This window comes from Salvelinus alpinus, chromosome 11, assembly GCF_045679555.1.
Source record: "Salvelinus alpinus chromosome 11, SLU_Salpinus.1, whole genome shotgun sequence".
In the NCBI taxonomy this organism is placed as follows: Eukaryota; Metazoa; Chordata; class Actinopteri; order Salmoniformes; family Salmonidae; genus Salvelinus; species Salvelinus alpinus.
The window spans coordinates 26000076-26023559 of record NC_092096.1 but is presented as its reverse complement, the minus strand read 5'-3'; the positions used below and the strand labels follow the sequence as shown (position 1 = coordinate 26023559).

Sequence of the window (23484 nt, the reverse complement as noted above, 5' to 3'; positions counted from 1 at the left end):
TTCACACACACACAACACATCTGCGACCACCTGTGGGTTCCCAGTGCCCATATAAACATTTATAATAACATTTATGAAAATAAATACAAATAAAACAGATAGGTGTGTTGTTCTGAAGGGTCGGCCATAGTAGTACGGCGCCCCTGGAGAAATTAGGGTTAAGTGCCTTGCTCAAGGGCACATCGGCAGATTTTTCACCTTATTGGTTCAGGTATTTGAACCAACCACCTTTTGGTTACTGGCCCAAAGCTCTAACCACTAGGCTACCTGCCACTCTTTATAATTGACGGATATACACTGAGTGTATAAAACATTAAGAGCAACTTCCTAATATTGAATTGTACCTCCTTTTGCCCTCAGAACAGCCTCAATTCGTCGGTACTATAAGGACTATAAGGTGCCGAATGCGTTCCACAGGGATGCTGGCCCATGTTGATGCCAATGCTTCCCACAGTTGTGTCAAGTGGACTGGATGTCCTTTGGGTGTTGGACCATCATTGTTGACACACGCGACACACTCAAATCGGTGCGTCTGGCACCTACTACCATACCCCATTCAAAGGCACTTAAATATTTTGACTTGCCCATTCACCCTCTGAATGGCACACATTTAATCTGTCTCCTCCCCTTCATCTACACCGATTGAAGTGGATTTAACAGGTGACATCAATAAGGGATCATAGATTTCACCTGGATTGACCTGGTCAGTCTGTCATGGAAAGAGCAGGTGTTCCTAATGTTTTGTACACTCAGAGTATAACCCAGGTGATTTGAGTAAAAATCCTGTCCAGGACTGACCAGTCCAGAAATGACCCCCTCTGATAGGCTAGTGCGGCTCACCATTTGAAAAAGGATTTCCTTAGCATGTTGTTGTTGAGGAGATAAAAACCCAAAGGCTTTAATCTGGGTGAAGTCATCTCAGCTCTCATGACCACTCGGACACACACACGTTTTTAAAACACACGCACACATGAATGTGCTCTCACACACACACACACACTCCCACACATGTACTCCCGCGCACGCACACAATCACACACAGTCAGAAAATCACCCCTGGCTCACCCAGCTGATATGTAGCAGCGGGATTCAGTTGAATCAAATTAACACAGTATACCAGGAAGCCTAAATAAACATGGAGGAAGTGGTCATGGCACGTCTAGACACCCCTTCGGTGTGATAGCACTTTATGTGAGTGTGCGTGTGTATGTGCGTACGTCAGAGCAAGCGTACGTGATAGTGTGTGTGTGTGTGTCTGCAAGAACAAAAAAAACGCCTTCCTCTTCCGCTATGCAAGGTCGCGGTGAACGACCCCAAAATCACACCGCTCCCCTCATTTTGGACCCTGAAACCCCAAGATTCTGAGAAAGAGTTGGTTATGGCTCACCACGTCTGTCACAAGGAAATATAAATCAATGCTTCTATAAAAACCTGTCTCCCCTTTCCCTGTAGAATAACACAAATAATGAATTAACAGTCACAGATCTGTCGGCTGGGACCCGCCAGGACCCCCTGGAGAGGGAGAGCCGTACCTCCTGTAGGAAACATGATTTAGGGTCGAGCGGCCTTCTCCAAACAAGGAACCCTAGTCTTTTAGTGCTCCTGCCAAACATCTAAAGGGGACTGATTTATCCAGCGCACACCCTGATTGGGGCCTGCAGCCTGGGCAGCATGAAAAACATTTATTCAAGTGGTAGGGTAAGGGGCCCACACTGGGTGTAGTGTGTGTGTGTGTGTGTGGGGGGGGGTATGGTGAAGTTAGGTTCAGATAGGGTTTGAGTGGGTTGAAGTTGAAGTGCACATGGGGTTAGGTTGTATAAGGTTGGGACATGTTGGGTAAACTTAGTTCGGGATCAGGTTGATTTGAGTTGGGCCAGTGTTGACTATGGGTTGAGTAGGGCTGAACAAGGTAATATCAATGGAATAAGAGTTGGATGAGAGTGACTCACCTGACCGATGTATTCATCCCGATTGGCCATGACTAGGAATCCCCCATCATCCAGGATGACACAGTCCACATGCTGGAATCATATAGAGATAATGGGATAAACCATCATCATATAGGGGGAGGTAGAATTGGATAATTCTCAATCATTATTTGCATGCTTAATCAAGTCATCTTTAATTTAATACTTGTATTTGTCTTAAAATTCTATCGCCAATCAAATAATCGTATTTAATATAACTGTATAATCAATCAAATTATCTTACCTCATCATTCCTCTGACAACCACAGATCTCGTCCTTACACTGTAGGAGACAAGAAACGGTTTTAATTTCAGACATAAAGAGTTAATTAAGAGTCATTATGAAATAATGTTAATCTACTTACGTTCATCTTCAGAGTAGCATTGATGAAGTTGGTCATCCAGGTACTGATGTCCAGTTTCACTCCCACAACTGCAATCAACCACACAACCACACAACCAGCACAACATTACAGTTCCACTATGGTGTGAACTAAACAACCACCACAACATTACAGTTCCACTATGGTCTGAACTAAACAACCACCACAACATTACAGTTCCATTATGGTGTGAACTAAACAACCACCACAACATTACAGTTCCACTATGGTCTGAACTAAACAACCACCACAACATTACAGTTCCATTATGGTGTGAACTAAACAACCACCACAACATTACAGTTCCACTATGGTCTGAACTAAACAACCACCACAACCAGCACAACATTACAGTTCCATTATGGTGTGAACTAAACAACCAGCACAACATTACAGTTCCACTATGGTGTGAACTAAACAACCACCACAACATTACAGTTCCACTATGGTGTGAACTAAACAACCACCACAACATTACAGTTCCATTATGGTGTGAACTAAACAACCACCACAACCAGCACAACATTACAGTTCCACTATGGTCTGAACTAAACAACCACCACAACATTACAGTTCCATTATGGTGTGAACTAAACAACCACCACAACATTACAGTTCCACTATAGTCTGAACTAAACAACTACCACAACATTACAGTTCCATTATGGTGTGAACTAAACAACCACCACAACATTACAGTTCCATTATGGTGTGAACTAAACAACCACCACAACATTACAGTTCCATTATGGTGTGAACTAAGCAACCACCACAACATTACAGTTCCACTATGGTGTGAACTAAACAACCACCACAACATTACAGTTCCATTATGGTGTGAACTAAACAACCACCACAACATTACAGTTCCATTATGGTGTGAACTAAACAACCACCACAACATTACAGTTCCATTATGGTGTGAACTAAACAACCACCACAACATTACAGTTCCATTATGGTGTGAACTAAACAACCACCACAACATTACAGTTCCATTATGGTGTGAACTAAACAACCACCACAACATTACAGTTCCATTATGGTGTGAACTAAACAACCACCACAACATTACAGTTACACTATAGTCTGAACTAAACAACCCCCACAACATTACAGTTCCATTATGGTGTGAACTAAACAACCACCACAACATTACAGTTCCATTATGGTGTGAACTAAACAACCACCACAACATTACAGTTCCATTATGGTGTGAACTAAACAACCACCACAACATTACAGTTCCATTATGGTGTGAACTAAACAACCACCACAACATTACAGTTCCATTATGGTGTGAACTAAACAACCACCACAACATTACAGTTCCACTATAGTCTGAACTAAACAACCACCACAAGATTACAGTTCCATTATGGTGTGAACTAAACAACCACCACAACATTACAGTTCCATTATGGTGTGAACTAAACAACCACCACAACATTACAGTTCCATTATGGTGTGAACTAAACAACCACCACAACATTACAGTTCCATTATGGTGTGAACTAAACAACCACCACAACATTACAGTTCCACTATGGTGTGAACTAAACAACCACCACAACATTACAGTTCCATTATGGTGTGAACTAAACAACCACCACAACATTACAGTTCCATTATGGTGTGAACTAAACAACCACCACAACATTACAGTTCCACTATGGTGTGAACTAAACAACCACCACAACATTACAGTTCCATTATGGTGTGAACTAAACAACCACCACAACATTACAGTTCCATTATGGTGTGAACTAAACAACCACCACAACATTACAGTTCCATTATGGTGTGAACTAAACAACCACCACAACATTACAGTTCCATTATGGTGTGAACTAAACAACCACCACAACATTACAGTTCCACTATAGTCTGAACTAAACAACCACCACAACATTACAGTTCCATTATGGTGTGAACTAAACAACCACCACAACATTACAGTTCCACTATAGTCTGAACTAAACAACCACCACAACATTACAGTTCCACTATAGTCTGAACTAAACAACCACCACAACCTTTTATTCTTCGGACAGAAACAAGTCACTGAAGGGGGACTACATGGACAGTTTTCCGTTGCAAATGTTTTAAAAAATTGTTACGGTTGTGTGCCCAATTAAAGATGACCCTGGTGTGTAGAGTCCTTACCTGCTGGTTTGAGTCTGACTCCATCAATGTCCAGGTTCACTGCTCTGCTCACCAGGACTGAGTCCTCAGTCACTGAGACAAGAGAGGGAACAGAAGGGGTCAGTTAGGACACACACACACACACACACACACACACACACACACACACACACACACACACACACACACACACACACACACACACACACACACACACACACACACACACACACACACACACACACACACACACACACACACACACACACACACACTCCCTTGACTTACTGTTGGTGTCCTCCTGGTAGGGTGTTGGTGTGAAGATGTAGATGTCATTGTCCAGACTTCTCTTATAGAAGCTTGACTCGTACGTCTCTGGGTCCTCTGTCCAGTCTAGTCCAGCACTGAAAAACACACACATACTCAGCTGCATCAACATTAATACTACAGATTTATCAAGTGAGCAAACATGCCTACAGAACATAATATACTGAATGTAAATTACTGATCAAGTTGAACTGCTCTACATGAAGCTTTATAGGTAGTTATCATCATTAGAACAATGTATAGAGAGAAAGAGCAGAGAGAGAGAGAGCAGAGAGAGAGAGAGCAGAGAGAGAGAAAGAGAGAGCAGAGAGAGAGAAAGAGAGAGCAGAGAGAGAGAAAGAGAGAGCAGAGAGAGAGAAAGAGAGAGCAGAGAGAGAGAAAGAGAGAGCAGAGAGAGAGAAAGAGAGAGCAGAGAGAGAGACAGAGAGACAGAGAGACAGAGAGACAGAGAGACAGAGAGACAGAGAGAGAGAGAGAGAGAGAGAGAGAGAGAGAGAGAGAGAGAGAGAGAGAGAGAGAGAGAGAGAGAGAGCGAGAGAGAGGAAGAGAGCTGAGAGAGGCGAGAGAGAGAGAGAGCTGAGAGAGAAAAGGAGATAGAGCGATAAAACATCACATATCAACTTGAGGAATACCTCTTGGGATAAATGCGAGTGATTCCTCCATCAGTGGCCACAAACCTGGCCAGGACTCCATGTCTGAAAGGAATAGGAAAATACAATGACAAAAGTATCCAGTCCTTCAGTGCATCATGTTACTATGTTTAAATCATGCAAGCTGACAATGTGTATCTGTTTTTCCTTGTTTGTGTTCATAGCTAGGTGGAATAAACTTTCACAAACCACAACCTTTTAGTTAAATCTACTTGATTAAAACAAGAATGATGCTTTTGTGTGTGGATTGTGTGCTTTCGTGCGCATAGTTTGGTTGACTCACGGCATCTGATCTCTCCACTGCTTGACGAGGTCTGACGTGATCCCAGCGTCCAGCAACAATCTGTTCACCAGATCCACGTTGCCTGAAAGACAAGGAACCAACATCACTTGGGCTTGATTCAATAATAACAGAAGGCTGAAACCCATTGACCTGCCTGCTGAGTGATCAGTATCTGATCTTTGTCGGTATAGAGGATTTTCGTTATTTTTCAATTCAATTTAGCTTTATTCTTTGACCTTCAGACTGTGGCCATGAAACTGAGTCATCTTAATAAGAGCAGTGTGTTTGGTCTGCAGGTTGGAATTTATTGTCATGAATCTTGACCTGGAGGCGTCTCTGCAGAGTGGTCACTAGCTGTCACAGCCACAAAGTCAGCAAATCCGATTGTAAACCTAACCCTAACCACACTGCTAAACTTAATGCCTAATCCTAACCTTAAATTTTAAAAAGCACACATTTTGACTTTGCAGCTAGCCCAGCTAGTGGATATTGCTCAGTTCTGCCTTCAGGGCAAGACTCATGACAATAAACGTCAACCTGCCTTTGGTTTTTGAGACGCTGACCAAGAGGCCTACCGTGAGTCAGAGAGCCACGGACACAAGCTGTGACTCAATCTATATAATAGTAGGAGGGGGATGGAGGGATGAAAGAGGAAGGGACAGAGAGATAGCGAGTAATGTGGGAGGAGTTGGATGAGAGGGGGAGACCAAGAGAAAGAGAGAGAGCGAGGGAGGGAGGTAAAGATGAGAGAGAGGTAGAGAGAGATGGTGACAGAGAGATTAATGTGAGAGAGAGAGAGAGAGAGAGAGAGAGAGAGAGAGAGAGAGAGAGAGAGAGAGAGAGAGAGAGAGAGAGAGAGAGAGAGAAAGAGAGGGATAAAATAAAGAGATGATGGATCAGACGATGTATCAGATTATGGATAGAAAGAGTAGAATGGGAAAACACATTCCCATCTTGTTTTCCAAGTTGTGTGTGAGGTCATGCACTCCAATGCTGTCATCCAATGCTGTCATGATAGCAGAACAAGTCTCTGAATCTTCTGTAACGTGAGTCTGTAACGTGAGCCACCATATTATTATGAGGTAAAGTCATTAACTAGTACTTAATAAAGAAGTGCACTTGGAGTGTGTTTGGGGGAATGTAACAAGTCATTTCAGAGACGTCCGACATGACCAATACAACACAAACGTACTCAACTGAACACAGACTACTACGCGATCAAAGGGGGACCGTTTTTTTTGTCGCGAGCCGCACTTTGAACCCGTTGCCTTCGCTGCTCCAGTCCATTAACGTTGAGACTCGGTAACCCTGCATTTACAACACACCACACACACATCAGAGAAAACAGCTGGTGTAACACTTTATCCCCCCCTCCGTTCCCTCCACCTGCCCCAGTGGTTTTCATTAGGGGCCTCTGATTGAAGGCAGGCCAGGAATTCTAATGTACTTCACCGCCACTGCAGTGGCTTAAACAAGTAAAGCATGTAATGTCCCACTCTCCACCCATGCCAAACATCCACCAAGGTCTGTATACACAGCAGTCTATAGTCCTGCAGAGAATGCCCATCAATCTCCCAAGCAGATATGGACAATTAAGGGAACTAATATCCTAATTACGGTGAACTAATATCCCAATTGGGGGACTTGGTAAAAAAAATGTAGTACAGGGTTATTTCCAATTGATTGTTTCAAGTGACTTTTTTCAAACGTAAAAATCTGACTAGACCACACATCAAGCTTATAAACGTTACTTTTGAGAGACATCGCTGCATTTCTAGGACAAACTTGAAAGAGAAAAAAGGACTGAGTATCTTTCCAATTGAGATGGCGGAGTACTACTTTTCAAACCAACACATCAGACCAATAAACATGAGCTTTGAGTGACATTGCTACATTTCTAGGAAACACTTCAGGGGGAAAAGAAAGGAATGAGGCGAGTAATTAACGTCTACTATTATATCAGAGAGTGATGTACTGCTAATGCATTGGTCAGATGTCGGAGACTCAGTCTCCATCGGTCTGAAAGCTCCGGCGCGCAGGCCTGATTTGGCCCTTTTATTGCTCCGCTCGCACTCTCACCTCGACGGGGTTCTGGTCTTTCTCACAAACACACAGTAATTGGACTAGTAGGAGGGGTATGTGGGGGTATATAACTTGGTGGAGTGTGTGTGTGTCTGTGTGTGTGTTGCGGCAAAGCCGAGGCATCTAACACATGTTCCCTGAGACGTATGATGGTCAGACTTTTAGAGTTAGGATCAAACAGGCCAACACAAGGAGGGAGAGGTTCTACAGACGGAGAGACCTGACTGTCTTTCTTCTGTATACAGTAGACTGCATAGCACCTAGCAGTCACTCCAGACATCCAGACCTATGGTTCACTATAGGCACCCCAGGGAACAGGTTCAGTTGGCCCTCCTATGAAGACATCAATACTGTCCAAGACCCATGCTGTTCTAGTGCCCACTGAACAACGGTCTAACAACCAAAATGTTTCACGTAACTTGTTGAGCCTAAATTATCATTATTAAAGGATCATCATAAAATTGATTTCAGAGTGCTTCATTACATGTAATATATATGTTAAAAAATAATAATGTAAAAATGTAACTGATGTCTCAATCTATTCACCACCAGTTCTGAGCAGTGAGTGTTAACCCATGGATGGTGGTTGGTTAGTGGCTGGAAGAGGGAACATAGGAAAGGTTTTAATTGTCCCTGGTGTTAGCCACTCTTTGTTGGAAGTGAGAAACCCAGGTAAGGTGTTCGATTGTCCCTGGTCTTAGCTACTCTTCGTTGGAAGGGATAAACCCAGGGAAGGTGTCCGATTGTCCCTGGTCTTAGCTACTCTTTGTTGGAAGGGAGAAACCCAGGGAAGGTGTCTGGTTGTCCCTGGTATTAGCTACTCTTCGTTGGAAGGGATAAACCCAGGGAAGGTGTCCGATTGTCCCTGGTCTTAGCTACTCTTCGTTGGAAGGGATAAACCCAGGGAAGGTGTCTGATTGTCCCTGGTCTTAGCTACTCTTTGTTGGAAGTGAGAAACTCAGGGAAGGTGTCTGGTTGTCCCTGGTCTTAGCTACTCTTTGTTGGAAGGGAGAAACCCAGGGAAGGTGTCTGGTTGTTCCTGGTCTTAGCTACTCTTTGTTGGAAGGGGGAAACCTAGGGAAGGTGTCTGGTTGTCCCTGGTCTTAGCTACTCTTTGTTGGAAGGGAGAAACCCAGGGAAGGTGTTTGGTTGTCCCTGGTCTTAGCTACTCACACAGTGGGTTGTTGGGAGTCTTCCTGTCGATGTACTCGTTGAAGTCCATCAGGAACTCTGTGTTGTTTTTAGACGGCTTCAGATCCTTACAGTACTCCCTATGGGATGAAAAAAAACGAACTCAAATCTTATACATTTATATGTACAGGTAAAAATATAGGAAACACCAACATAAAGTGTCTTAATAGGGCGTTGGGCCACCACGAGCCAGAACAGCTTCAATGCGCCTTGTCATAGATTCTACTAGTGTCTGGAACTCTATTGGAGGGATGCGACACTATTCTTTCACCAGAAATTTCATCATTTGGTGTTTTGTTGATGGTGGAAAAAGCTGTCTCAGGCACCGCTCCAGAATCTCCCATAAGTGTTCAATTAGGTTGAGATCTGGTGACTGAGACAGCCATGGCATATGGTTTTCATGCTCATCAAACAATTCAGTGACCACTCGTGCCCTGTGGATGGGGGTATTGTCATCCTATGGGGGCATAGACATGGTAGCCAAAATAATGGCCTGCCCAGCATTTTTTATACATGACCCTAAGCATGATGGGATGTTAATTAACTCAGGAACCACACCTGTGTGAAAGAACCCGCTGTCAATATACTTTGTTATCCCTCATTTACTCAGGCGTTTCCTTTATTTTGTCAGTTACCTGTAAATAAACCTTTCTAAAAAGAACAGTCACTCTTCTTACCTTGGTGCAATGAGAGTGTATCCATACTCCTCAAACTTGTCTTCCTGCAGGCTTTCAGAGACTGTAGAAGAGCAGAAAGCTGTGAGTCCTACAAACATCTCTCTGTGCCATTCATATACACAGCCCTTGGAACCGGAAGAAGAGTATCACACATAACTCATGTCAAGTTAACATGATGACCATTGATTGATACAGATGCTGATGAGATTCATGGCTGATGGAATAAATGACTTCTGTTGACTGTAATAGTAGACTGCCAACTGATGGGCCATGGTGATTCAGACATCATGAAGACAATCCCCAGTCCTAGACGGTCCACAGTTTGTATAGACACATGACTCCATGTCTGATAGAGAGATACAGCTTTGATGAATGTAAGTTAAGTGTTGTCTGTCAACTCCTCATTTTAAAGCATGGTGGGGGTATACATTCCTCTGTCCATCGTCACAGGGTGACCGTACCCCCCCACCCAAGGAGCTTGGCTCTTAGAAGTTTGTATCTTAAAGGTGGTAAATACTATGGTAAAGACTAGGTTAGGTAGCATAGAAGACAACACAGGAAATACACTCTATGTAAAGGGTTTATACTTAGTTGACTGTGACTAGAACTAGGTCTAGAAAAATCTACGGATAGCAGTGCACAGCAGAGAAGAAGAAAGTATGAGACAATCTCTAATGAACAGTGTGGGCAACATGGAACCTTGGCGTGGGAATGACTTCCCTATGCATGCTGGGAAAAACAGCAGACAGACACGACTCTTAGAACAGGAGGAGAGAGACAAGAGGAGAGAAAAAATACTTGCCCTCATCCCCTGGAGTGGACAAAATCCCCGCAGAGAGAGTATGTGAAAGAGAGATGCGTCCCCATGGGTGAACGAGGGAAGGAAGGAGGGAAGGAAAGTAGAAAAAAACAGGGTAAAACCACAAGGGTCAAAGGTCAACAATATATTTTATTCACAGAGCGAGGCCTTGAATAAAAATATTGCACTCCCATCAAAAGGTTTCTTCTCAAAATGTAAATGTTGACAGATCAAGCTACAAGGGGCACACAACGAGAGGCCTTCAATGTGGTTTAAAATGAGCATTCTGGCGATAACATTGCATTGCTTTCAATGCATTGATTTCAATTACCATTATCAGCATATTTTCTGTACTGTAATACAGTGGTAATGATGAATCCATGGGGTTATTAGTGTTGAGTAATGTATTCATACGACAATGCCATGGAAAGGAATAGAAGAGACATTCATCATGGAACATAATCCTGTTGTATTGCTTGGATATTACCTTGATATTGTTTAAAATATGGTGCTTATTATTATTATATTGTGGTGCGGTATTCGTCATGACCTCATGGGCTAGACTTTAGACTAGTACGTGAGGTCTTTGGTAGTAATTGTGGGAAAATAATGATGTCCATGTGTAGATTCTTGGTACATCGTCAATACTTCAATTACATGAAGTCTAATTTAAAAGACATTAATGACAGCCCCATGTTTATTTTGTCACTTTTTTTGAAATCATAGATTGCCTCCACCTACAGTGTCTTTAAGAATGTGAATGAATGTATACAAACACAAAAGACACACACAGATACACAGATTTTCAATGAACCAGAGACATGTTTTAGGGAACTCCACTGAAAGATGTGGAAACCATGTTGAAAGCAAACGTTCCATGGCAATCACATACACTTAGAATGTCAACATGCAACCTAGAGTGATATTCAATTGTACAGTATTTGTACAATTAGGGGTGAAAGGTGAAAGGTTGGAGAGTTTAGTTACAGGGCTGGGCAAGCCGATACCATTACAAGACAGTCAAACCAGGAAGTGAATTGAAATCACAAATCGAATCAGCGTCATTATTGTCAATAAGGATTTTTCGATTCTTGAATTGGAATTTCAAATCACTTGCGGTTCTGGCTGAATTTAAATGGAGCCTACCCCAACCAAATGTGTTTTGGATGGCCACTCTCTCAATAAAGTAGACTGTTAGTCTGTTATGTGACTCAGCGACCACATGAGACACACACCCACACACAGGGGAGACAATAGCAAAGGATACTGGTGCACACAAAAGGAGAGAGAGAGACAGAGAGAGACAGAGAGAGACAGAGAGAGACAGAGAGAGACCGAGAGAGACAGAGAGAGACAGAGAGACAGAGACAGAGAGAGAGGGAGACAGAGAGAGAGAGAGAGAGAGAGAGAGAGAGAGAGGTGGTGCTCTGTGGGGACGAGGTGGTTTCTGTCTTCCATTAAGACTACTATTTTACGAGCTTGTAAACCTCTGAATGATTAAAAAAGAGAAACTAAAAAAGGGAGAAACCGTCCAGTCATGTTTTGGGCAAACACTCATCTCTTTCTCTTTTATGGGTTCACCTTAAAATAATGCAAACATCCTCCCCTCTGTTCTTCCTGCTAGCTAGACTCTAGAGGGTTAGTGCAAAGCCACATCTGAGTGCCATTGGGGCAGGTGGGATAAACAACATGCATACAGAGGCTCGTGAAAATACACACTTATACACACACTCACTATTGGGCAGCAGCATCGCATGCAAGGCTCTCCTTGTGTGTGGTCAGACTAGGGGCTGAATCAGTGTGATCAAACACTATCTAAATCAGTTATAAGACCCCTATCTACATGACTCAGATTCTTGTACGTCACAACATCATTACACTACTATGGACCTCTTTACACTACACTACTTTGACGACACAATCTAGGTCCAGGACAGATACTGTAGTGTAAAGAGACAGATCTAGATTTTCTCTTTAGGAGATGTCTCCCACACTACCTCCGGAGGAAGTGAGGGAGGCAACTACACGACCCCCCCCCCCCCCCCCCCCCCCACACACACCACATGTCCCTGCAAAAATTACATTCATTACCCTAATACCAGCAGACAGCATTTGGTTTGCCTATATACTACAGTATTTACGGTATGCTAATATCTGCACTTACACAGGAAGCAAGAATGTGGCTTTGGCCACACCACATGAAGGTTAGTGTAAACAGAAAAGTTGCAAATCTAGTGTTGAAGAGAGATAGACAGTGTGCCTAGAGGAAGGGTGTTGTATTGGTAAGGAGATGGGACACAATTATGTTAGTTCCAGGAACGTCTTCACTAAGATACAACAGAGCATTATGGGTACTGTAGTTCATCATGCTACAGGTGTGAGCGCAGGAGGACAGGGAAGGTGTGAGGTAAGGTACAGGAGGAGAATACTTGCCCAATTCCACTGAGGGGGTTCCAACACACGGAGAAGACAGGGGTGAGAAGGTCAGCAGGAGAGGAGAGGAAGGAGGGAAGGGGGAGCGGGAAAGAGAAGGGGACAGGAAAGAAGCAAACAGGGGTACACAATATTTTATTCTTCTGAGTGTTGAATAAGAACATTGCAGCTTGAACAGGATGTATGAGAAACGGGTTTCCCGTTTTACTGCAGAAGACAGATGATCAACTCAGGGACCGTCCCAATCAGCTAAGGGACTGACTGGTAGGAAAGTAAGACAGATTGTGTGTCTGTGTGTGTGTGTGCGCTTGGGGGACCGAACAGACCCACAGGAGGTACCCAGACAAACTGAACTTCCCAGGAAGACCTGTGTATATGTGTGTATATGTCCATGTGTGTGTGTGTGTGTGTGTGTATGTGCATCCCAGTGGTAAGGGACAGTGGAGTGTGGAGAGGGGAATAAAACAGACCCACAGGAGATAACCAGACCACGAAGACAGAAACACAGACCTTCCTATGGAAGACCCATCATCCTAACCCAATGACTGACTAACAATACACAATGATTTGACTAATGGGAATCTCACAGCTTGAAGGGGACATGAGAGGGGAGTTTGAACACGTGGAAATAAGTGTAGTGTGTGAGAGAGAGCGAATGAGAGAGAGGGAGTGTGTTTGTGCTCACAGACAAGCTGAAAAGTGAGGCTTCCTTTAACCCCTATGTGGTATACATTTAAATGTTGCCATCTGACAAATGTGTTTTGTCATTCTGTCTACAGTCGCGGCCAAAAGTTCTGAGAATGACACAAATATTAATTTTCACAAAGTCTGCTGCCTCAGTGTCTTTAGAAATTTTTGTTAGATGTTACTATGGAATACTGAAGTATAATTACAAGCATTTCATAAGTGTCAAAGGCTTTTATTGACAATTACATGAAGTTGATGCAAAGAGTCAATATTTGCAGTGTTGACCTTCTTTTTCAAGACCTCTGCAATCCACCCTGGCATGCTGTCAATTAACTTCTGGGCCACATCCTGACTGATTGCAGCCCATTCTTGCATAATCAATGCTTGGAGTTTGTCGGAATTTGTGGGTTTTTGTTTGTCCACCCGCCTCTTGAGGATTGACCACAAGTTCTTAATGGGATTAAGGTCTGGGGAGTTTCTTGGCCATGGACCCAAAGTATCAATGTTTTGTTCCCCGAGCCACTTAATTATCACTTTTGCCTCATGGCAAGGTGCTCCATCATGCTGGAAAAGGCATTGTTCGTCACCAAACTGTTCCTGGATGGTTGGGAGAAGATGCTCTTGGAGGATGTGTTGGTACCATTCTTTATTCCTGACTGTGTTCTTAGGCAAAATTGTGAGTGAGCCCACTCCCTTGGCTGAGAAGCAACCCCACACATGAATGGTTTCAGGATGCTTTACTGTTGGCATGACACAGGACTGATGGTAGCGCTCACTGTGTCTTCTCCGGACAAGCTTTTTTCTAGATGCCCCAAACAATCGGAAAGGGGATTCATCAGAGAAAATGACTTTACCCCAGTCCTCAGCAGTCCAATCCCTGTACCTTTTGCAGAACATCAGTCTGTCCCTGATGTTTTTCCTGGAGAGAAGTGTCTTCTTTGCTGCCCTTCTTGACACCAGGACATCCTCCAATAGTCTCCGCCTCACTGTGGGTGCAGATGCACTCACACCTGCCTGCTGCCATTCCTGAGCAAGCTCTGTACTGGTGGTGCCCCGATCCCGCAGCTGAATCAACTTTAGGAGATGGTCCTGGCGCTTGCTGGACTTTCTTGGGCGCCCTGAAACCTTCTTCACAACAATTGAACCGCTCTCCTTGAAGTTCTTGATGATCCGATAAATGGTTGATTTAGGTGCAATCTTACTGGCAGCAATATCCTTGCCTGTGAAGCCCTTTTTGTGCAAAGCAATGATGACGGCACGTGTTTCCTTGCAGGTAACCATGTGGACAGAGGAAGAACAATGATTCCAAGCACCACCCTCATTTTGAAGCTTCCAGTCTGTTATTCGAACTCAATCAGCATGACAGAGTGATCTCCAGCCTTGTCCTCGTCAACACTCACACCTGTGTTAACGAGAGAATCACTGACATGATGTCAGCTGGTCCTTTTGTGGCAGGGCTGAAATGCAGTGGAAATGTTTTTGGGGGATTCAGTTCATTTGCATGGCAAAGAGGGACTTTAAAATTAATTGCAATTCATCTGATCACCCTTCATAACATTCCGGAGTATATGCAAATTGCCATCATACAAACTGAGGCAGCAGACTTTGTGAAAATTAATATTTGTGTCATTCTCAAAACATTTGGCCACGATTGTATATGCAAAGGAAATGTTTACTGCATAAAAGGTCGTGCCTTGATATAGGTCAGGAGGTTAAAGTGATTTAGAATGCTACTTACATTTGGCCTGGGTGATGGTGTCTCCGATAGTAGTGTGGATGTAATGCAGGCTGTACACTGGAAGGACCAAGGCTAGACTGGGAGGAGCACACACACACACACACACACACACACACACACACACACACACACACACACACACACACACACACACACACACACACACACACACACACACACACACACACACACACACACACACACACACACACACACACACACACACACACACACACACACACACAGACACACAGACACACACAGACACACAGAGAGAATAATAGGCACACACGAATAGGTGCACACGCACAGAGATGAATAGGTGCACACACACTTACATGCCACACACACCGCAACATTTTCGTATTTTGCACAGTTCTAACAAAGAACACATTTGCAAGAATCACAGATCATCTCCATACAAACTTAAAAGTTGATCCACACATCAAAACAAAAATGTCTTAAAAACGTGTCACCACTGAGGCTAAAACTTTTTTTTTTAAGTACATTTATCATATGTACAGTTCACTCCTCGCAACTTTGTAAAAGTCATCATTCCCCATTCAAATGCAATATTTCTTATTTTGCTCCAGATATCTGCATGCTCCAGTTTAGTGCACACATATAGGACAGTCTCAAAAGGGTTTGGACTAGATGGTACACACACATATAGGACAGTCTCAAAAGGGTTTGGACTAGGTGGTACACACACATTTAGGACAGTCTCAAAAGGGTTTGGACTAGGTGGTACACACACATATAGGACAGTCTCAAAAGGGTTTGGACTAGGTGGTACACACACATATAGGACAGTCTCAAAAGGGTTTGGACTAGGTGGTACACACACATTTAGGACAGTCTCAAAAGGGTTTGGACTAGGTGGTACACACACATTTAGGACAGTCTCAAAAGGGTTTGGACTAGGTGGTACACACACATATAGGACAGTCTCAAAAGGGTTTGGACTAGGTGGTACACACACATATAGGACAGTCTCAAAAGGGTTTGGACTAGGTGGTACACACACATTTAGGACAGTCTCAAAAGGGTTTGGACTAGGTGGTACACACACATTTAGGACAGTCTCAAAAGGGTTTGGACTAGGTGGTACACACACATATAGGACAGTCTCAAAAGGGTTTGGACTAGGTGGTACACACACATTTAGGACAGTCTCAAAAGGGTTTGGACTAGGTGGTATACACACATATAGGACAGTCTCAAAAGGGTTTGGACTAGGTGGTACACACACATATAGGACAGTCTCAAAAGGGTTTGGACTAGGCGGTACACACACATATAGGACAGTCTCAAAAGGGTTTGGACTAGGCGGTACACACACATATAGGACAGTCACAAAAGGGTTTGACTAGGTGGTACACAACCAGTTAGGACAGTCTCAAGAGGGTTTGGACTAGGAGGTACACACACATTTAGGACAGTCTCAAGTGGGTTTGGACTAGGTGGTACACACACATTTAGGACTGTCTCAAGAGGGTTTGACTAGGTGGTACACAACCATTTAGGACTGTCTCAAGAGGGTTTTGACTAGGTGATACACAGCTACAACCAGAAGTTACTTTGTTTGTAGCAGGTTATGAGAACTTACGCAGCAGGTTAGGAGAATTCACTTAACAGGTTAAGAGAATTGGGTTAAGGTTAGGATTAGTTAAAACGCTCTCCTAACTTGCTACGAAAAGTCAATTCCGGGCTTATCTGTACTCCGTCTAGTCACAACCATAGAGATAGATAGAGGACTCATCTTTGTATCTGTGCCATTATTGTGTCTGTTACAGCATGGGCAGCGTCATTGAGGCAATCTCCATTTCGAAGTAGTACATTTTCTTCTTCACAATTGGCTGATTCCTCCTGATGACCCGGTTGGACATGACTCCAACAGGGTCACCAGGAGGGATCAGCCAATGAAGTTGGATGTCCACCCAGTTGACTACATTAAAATCTGAGATTTGCATAACTAACCCAAGATAGACCACAGACTGTAATTTCCAATGGGAGCAAATTCATTATAGTGGGCAGAGCAAGGAGGTGGACAGAGACAAGCACGAGCTAGCGAGATCCCATTGGCGTGTTCTAGCATGTATTTGCATATTTCCCTTAGGGAAGACATACTCTGAAGTGTGCATGTGCAATAGCTCAATTCGCCCTTACACCCCTTCTAAACAACGAAACATTTTGAAACCTTGGCAAAGGGTAGTCTAGAAAACATAGTCCACTCTGTAAAATATTCTAGATTTGGGGACAGAAAACTGTATCAAATGCTTAAAAATCGCTGAGAAATTATCAGAATGTCGGCCAAAATCCATCCAGCTCCATCTTCTCCCACTGCCTGCCACTGTGCTTCCTCTCATCACCATTTTTGGTGGCGAGTGGAAATGTCACCAGGAAACTTCAAATTTACACTTCCGGTGAAATATCTGGCTCATTGTTCTATCTGCGTTAAAATGTTGGAAGCCCTCAATGGCGCTACCTGTGCTAAAACTGCCTTTTGGCCACTAGAAGCCCCTGTTATTCTCTATGGCCACGACCTCTCAAGCGGTTGCATTGATCAGGTGTCAGTGCACTACTAGTAGTCATAAGAGATGAAAACAGTGACCCCTATTGTTCTTCTAGATAGGGCCCTGAGTTTTTATGGAACCTAGTTATATGCCTTGACCAGGTAAAACTCCAGACTCTTGACCCATGAGAGTTTTCTTGGTCAAGTCACGTGGTCAGAATAAAAACTCAAGGCCCTAAAAATGAATACTGTACATGGTATACTCAGGTAGGGGTACAAATACAGTACATGTAGCTGTTACCTGTAATCTGTACCCTTTACAGGGGCATATGTGTACGATCTTTCGCTTCGGTCTATGTACCGCTGTGGAGCAGAACACACATTTGTCACCAAAGGGACAGCTCACCCCGAAATAGTCTAAAAATGTGTTTTTGTTTTTCCATCATGTTTTAGTTTACCTCATCCTGGGACTTCACTAGTGTGTGTACGGTGCGGTGGCCGGTTTCTCCATTAATCATGTTCGTTCTTATCTGAGGACAAAAAACACTTAGCTCTTAGGAGCAAGTTCAACCCACAACAGGATAGAATGTGGACACAAAGGTGGAAGCATTAAAGAAGACCGTCAGTGGTCTCCATCTTACCTCTACTTTAATCTCATCCTCCAGCTCAGCGTCCAGGAAGTCCAGAGTTACAGGCTCCTGAAATTTAGGATTCTAGAGTGCGAGACAGAGAGTGCGAGACAGAGAGTGCGAGACAGAGAGTGCAAGACAGAGAGCGAGAGAAAGAGAGCGAGAGAGAGAGAGAGAGCGAGAGAGAAAGTGCGAGAGAAAGTGCGAGAGAGAAAGTGCGAGAGAGAAAGTGCGAGAGAGAGACAGAGAGTGCAGAGAGTGTTTTATAGATTGAATCAACCCAGGAAAGAGTTCACCCAGGAATTATTTAAGACAGTCTATGTGAAATTACCTTTAAGGGTGGCATTAGTCATGCAATAGAGAACAGACCTGTGAAAAAAAACAGCCTACCTGTCTATTTTAAATATTATGGTTATTTTGCTTACTGCCAATTAGTCATGCAAAAATTACCCTATGTCCAGATTAAAATGATTTCCAGTCAGGATTTGTCTCAATCTTTGTCCGTGAACCCTTCATCATGAGCCTAGACAGATACAGCACCAGAACTCCAAAACAAACTTTATGAAATAGGAGTTGAGATATTAATAACAGGAGCTAAACAAACCATTTAATACAGACAAGGTACAAACACAAACATACAAAGATAAGCTATGTGCCAACTTTACCCTGTCTTCATGTACTTATCACTTTACCTCTACCTACATTTACATATTACCTCAACTAACCTGTGCTCCGCACATTGACTCTGTACCGGTACCCCCTGTATACAGCCTCGCTACTGTTATTTTGTTGTTGCTCTTTAATTATCTGTTATTTTTCTATTTTCTTCTTTTTAATTTAGTTTTTATACATTTTTTACTTCAGTTTCTTTTAGTATATACTTTCTTAACACTTATTTTTCTTAAAACTGCATTGTTGGTTAAGGGCTTGTAAGTAAGCATTTCACTGTAAGGTCTGGCTCATGTTGTATTCGGCGCATGTGACAAATACAATTTGATATCTACCTCAAATACCTTATTATTATCTATCCTGATGTCTAGTCACTTTACCCTGCCTTCATGTACATATCTACCTCAAATACCTTATTATTATCTATCCTGATGTCTAGTCACTTTACCCTGCCTTCATGTACATATCTACCTCAAATACCTTATTATTATCTATCCTGATGCCTAGTCACTTTACCCTGGCTTCATGTACATATCTACCTCAAATACCTTATTATTATCTATCCTGATGTCTAGTCACTTTACCCTGGCTTCATGTACATATCTACCTCAAATACCTTATTATTATCTATCCTGATGCCTAGTCACTTTACCCTGGCTTCATGTACATATCTACCTCAAATACCTCGTACCTTTGCACATTGATCTGGTACTGGTACTCCCTGTATATAGCTCCACATTGATCTGGTACTGGTACTCCCCGTACATAAATCCACATTGATCTGGTACTGGTACTCCCTGTATATAGCTCCACATTGATCTGGTACTGGTACTCCCTGTATATAGCTCCACATTGATCTGGTACTGGTACTCCCTGTATATAGCTCTACATTGATCTGGTACTGGTACTCCCTGTATATAGCTCTACATTGATCTGGTACTGGTACTCCCTGTATATAGCTCCACATTGATCTGGTACTGGTACTCCCTGTATATAGCTCCACATTGATCTGGTACTGGTACTCCCTGTATATAGCTCCACATTGATCTGGTACTGGTACTCCCTGTATATAGCTCCACATTGATCTGGTACTGGTACTCCCTGTATATAGCTCCACATTGATCTGGTACTGGTACTCCCTGTATATAGCTCCACATTGATCTGGTACTGGTACTCCCTGTATATAGCTCCACATTGATCTGGTACTGGTACTCCCTGTATATAGCTCTACATTGATCTGGTACTGGTACTCACTATATATATAGAGCGGCAGGTAGCCTAGTGGTTAGAGCATTGGGCCAGTAACAGAAGAGTTGCTAGATCGAATCCCTGAGCTGACAAGTTAAAAATCTGTCGTTCTGCCCCTGAACAAGGCAGTTAACCAACCGTTCCTAAGCTGTCATTGTAAGTAAGAATTTGTTCTTAAAGTGACTTGGATTGGATTGAAGGATTGTTGGGAAAACCACAAGTTGTCACTTTCAAGTTTTCACCAAATATCAAAAAACATTATATTCATCACGTGCTGAAAACAACTAGTGTAGACTTTACAGTGAAATGCTTGCTAACTAACCTTTCTCAACGATGCAGAGTTAACATAATAATAATATAAAATAGTAACTAACACGAGGAATTAAACAAAATACACACGAATGGAGCTATATACAGGGAGTACCAGATCAATGTGGAGCTGTATATATAATTAATTTGATCTTTCTTTATCTAGGCAAGTCAGTTAATATCACCAAACCACAGCATGTATCTGAAGTCTTTACCCATACTTGTGTTTTTATTTAATGCACAGTAATGATGTTTTGATACAAGAACACCAGTGACATATTTCCTCAGGGCAGTTTACGGGAAAGCTGTGAGGCGGACCTTAAACTAAAGACTGATGTGAAACACATGGCTACGTGGGCGTAAACTCCATGTTCTCCCTCTGGTTGTTGTGTGGAAATCATGAAGTGTCCCTCGCAAACCTTCTCTACACAAACCCATATGGTGACCTTTTCCGAGATAGCACTAGGGGAAGCTAGCCAAACAAAGCTAAGGGTGGCTAGGCTACGCTAGGGTAATGCTAACCTATGCTAGCCTAACACTAGGCTAACGGTAGGCTAACGCCAGGCTGCTAGATCTCCCATGCCTTGCTAACAGATATATCGGGGCTTTGCTTAACAAGGTTGTGCAGCATACTGTGATTAAAGGAACAGATGAGTGTTGTAGTTTTGTGTGTGTGTGTGTGTGTGTGTGTGTGTGTGTGTGTGTGTGTGTGTGTGTGTGTGTGTGTGTGTGTGTGTGTGTGTGTGTGTGTGTGTGTGTGTGTGTGTGTGTGTGTGTGTGTGTGTGTACTGTACCTTTGGGCAGAGGTTGGGATGCAGCAAGACGTAACCGTTGGGGTCAATGGCAAAGTAATAGCCATTTGGTCCAAACTACAAGAGATAGAAAGAGACGGGATAGTTAGTGTGTGTGTCGATGGTATTGATGGTGTTCTGGATACTTAACATAGGCTATGTGGGTATGTGTTAGTGTGTGTGTGTGTACTTACTGTAAATCTTGGCGTTAGTCTTTTGATGTCGTCCAGAGACACATCGATAGCCATCACTCCCAGGATCAGCTGGTTTTGGGGCCTCTGGGAGAAAAAACAAACAAGGAAAAGTGGTATGAGACCAAAACAAAAGTGGTATGAGACCTTATATAGTACCTCACTCAGAGGAACCCCTAGTGCTTCACACACACAGCAGTATATCACTCAGAGGGACCCCTAGTGCTTCACACACACAGTAGTATATCACTCAGAGGGACCCCTAGTGCTTCACACACACAGTAGTACATCACTCAGAGGGACCCCTAGTGCTTCACACACACAGTAGTATATCACTCAGAGGGACCCCTAGTGCTTCACACACACAGTAGTATATCACTCAGAGGGACCCCTAGTGCTTCACACACACCGTAGTATATCACTCAGAGGAACCCCTAGTGCTTCACACACACAGTAGTATATCACTCAGAGGGACACCTAGTGCTTCACACACACAGCAGTATATCACTCAGAGGGACCCCTAGTGCTTCACACACACAGCAGTATATCACTCAGAGGGACCCCTAGTGCTTCACACACACAGTAGTATATCACTCAGAGGGACCCCTAGTGCTTCACACACACAGCAGTATATCACTCAGAGGGACCCCTAGTGCTTCACACACACAGCAGTATATCACACAGAGGGACCCCTAGTGCTTCACACACACAGTAGTATATCACTCAGAGGGACCCCTAGTGCTTCACACACACAGCAGTATATCACTCAGAGGGACCCCTAGTGCTTCACACACACAGGATTATATCACTCAGAGGGACCCCTAGTGCTTCACACACACAATAGTATATCACTCAGAGGGACCCCTAGTGCTTCACACACACAGGATTATATCACTCAGAGGGACCCCTAGTGCTTCACACACACAGCAGGCATTCACAAAAACAATTTTACTCCGATGACTCAAGTCCCTTGGCGACTTTAAAAAACATTTCCAAAGTAAAGAGCACAGTGGAGATAAAAAAAGTCCTTTAGAAATCCTTGTTGTTACTGTGACTCATTAACGAGTCATTCTCAGCCTGGCTTTAGTCATGACAGGTCCATCAAACACCATCCATGTATTGATACGTAGGCTATGGGTGCTGTTTTTAAATGTATGTAGTTCTGTTCTTGAGCTGTTCTTGTCCACTAATTGTCTATGTTTTGTGTGAATCCCAGCAAGAGTAGCTGAGGATTTCACAACAACTAATGAGGATCCTAATAAAATACCAAAATACCAAATAGCATCATCTTGAAGTAGTTAGCTACTGTTATCAGATGCTGTTGCTTCCTGTGGCACAGAGTGGGCAGCCTTTGAAGAGTGACACTATATCAGCAAAATGGCTGACAAGTACCTCACCAAGGAGATAGTAGAGGAAGAAAGGACCCACATCGTAATCGACTGCCGAGCTGACAAGGTAAAAATCTGTCGTTCTGCCCCTGAGCAAGGCAGTTAACCCACTGTTCCCAGTCCTGTGGTGTGACCCAGTGTTCAGTTCTGGAGGTGAACCTCGCTGAGAAGTCATCAACTCCCTGCTTCTGGGACATACTGCTGTGCAAATCAAACACACTTCTGAAAGCTCATTGCGGGAATGCAAGTAAATTAGTAAGTAAGCAAGTAAGCAGTCAGCCAGCCAGTCAGATAGCAGTCAGTCAACCAGCCAGCCAGCCAGTCAGTCAACCAGCCAGTCAGTTAGTCAACCAGCCAGCCAGTCATACAGCCAGTCAGTCAA

At 43.3% G+C, this 23484-nt stretch overlaps 1 protein-coding gene across 2 annotated transcripts in view; it reads right to left on the bottom strand.

The window, feature by feature from the left end:
* The window catches only part of LOC139533812 (voltage-dependent calcium channel subunit alpha-2/delta-1-like), a 206795-nt gene that overhangs the window by 17946 nt on the left and 165365 nt on the right, over positions 1-23484 (bottom strand). For both annotated transcript variants that reach the window (XM_071332219.1, XM_071332220.1), the window contains exons 17-31: positions 21718-21801; positions 21527-21601; positions 18519-18590; positions 18336-18407; positions 18179-18240; positions 15363-15439; positions 9706-9766; positions 9011-9108; positions 5756-5837; positions 5455-5517; positions 4784-4899; positions 4517-4588; positions 2333-2400; positions 2212-2250; positions 1950-2021 (exon numbers count right to left, since the gene is read on the bottom strand). In XM_071332219.1, the coding sequence (XP_071188320.1) occupies positions 1950-2021; positions 2212-2250; positions 2333-2400; positions 4517-4588; positions 4784-4899; positions 5455-5517; positions 5756-5837; positions 9011-9108; positions 9706-9766; positions 15363-15439; positions 18179-18240; positions 18336-18407; positions 18519-18590; positions 21527-21601; positions 21718-21801 (1113 nt within the window). The remainder of the gene's footprint in view (positions 1-1949; positions 2022-2211; positions 2251-2332; positions 2401-4516; positions 4589-4783; positions 4900-5454; positions 5518-5755; positions 5838-9010; positions 9109-9705; positions 9767-15362; positions 15440-18178; positions 18241-18335; positions 18408-18518; positions 18591-21526; positions 21602-21717; positions 21802-23484) is intronic.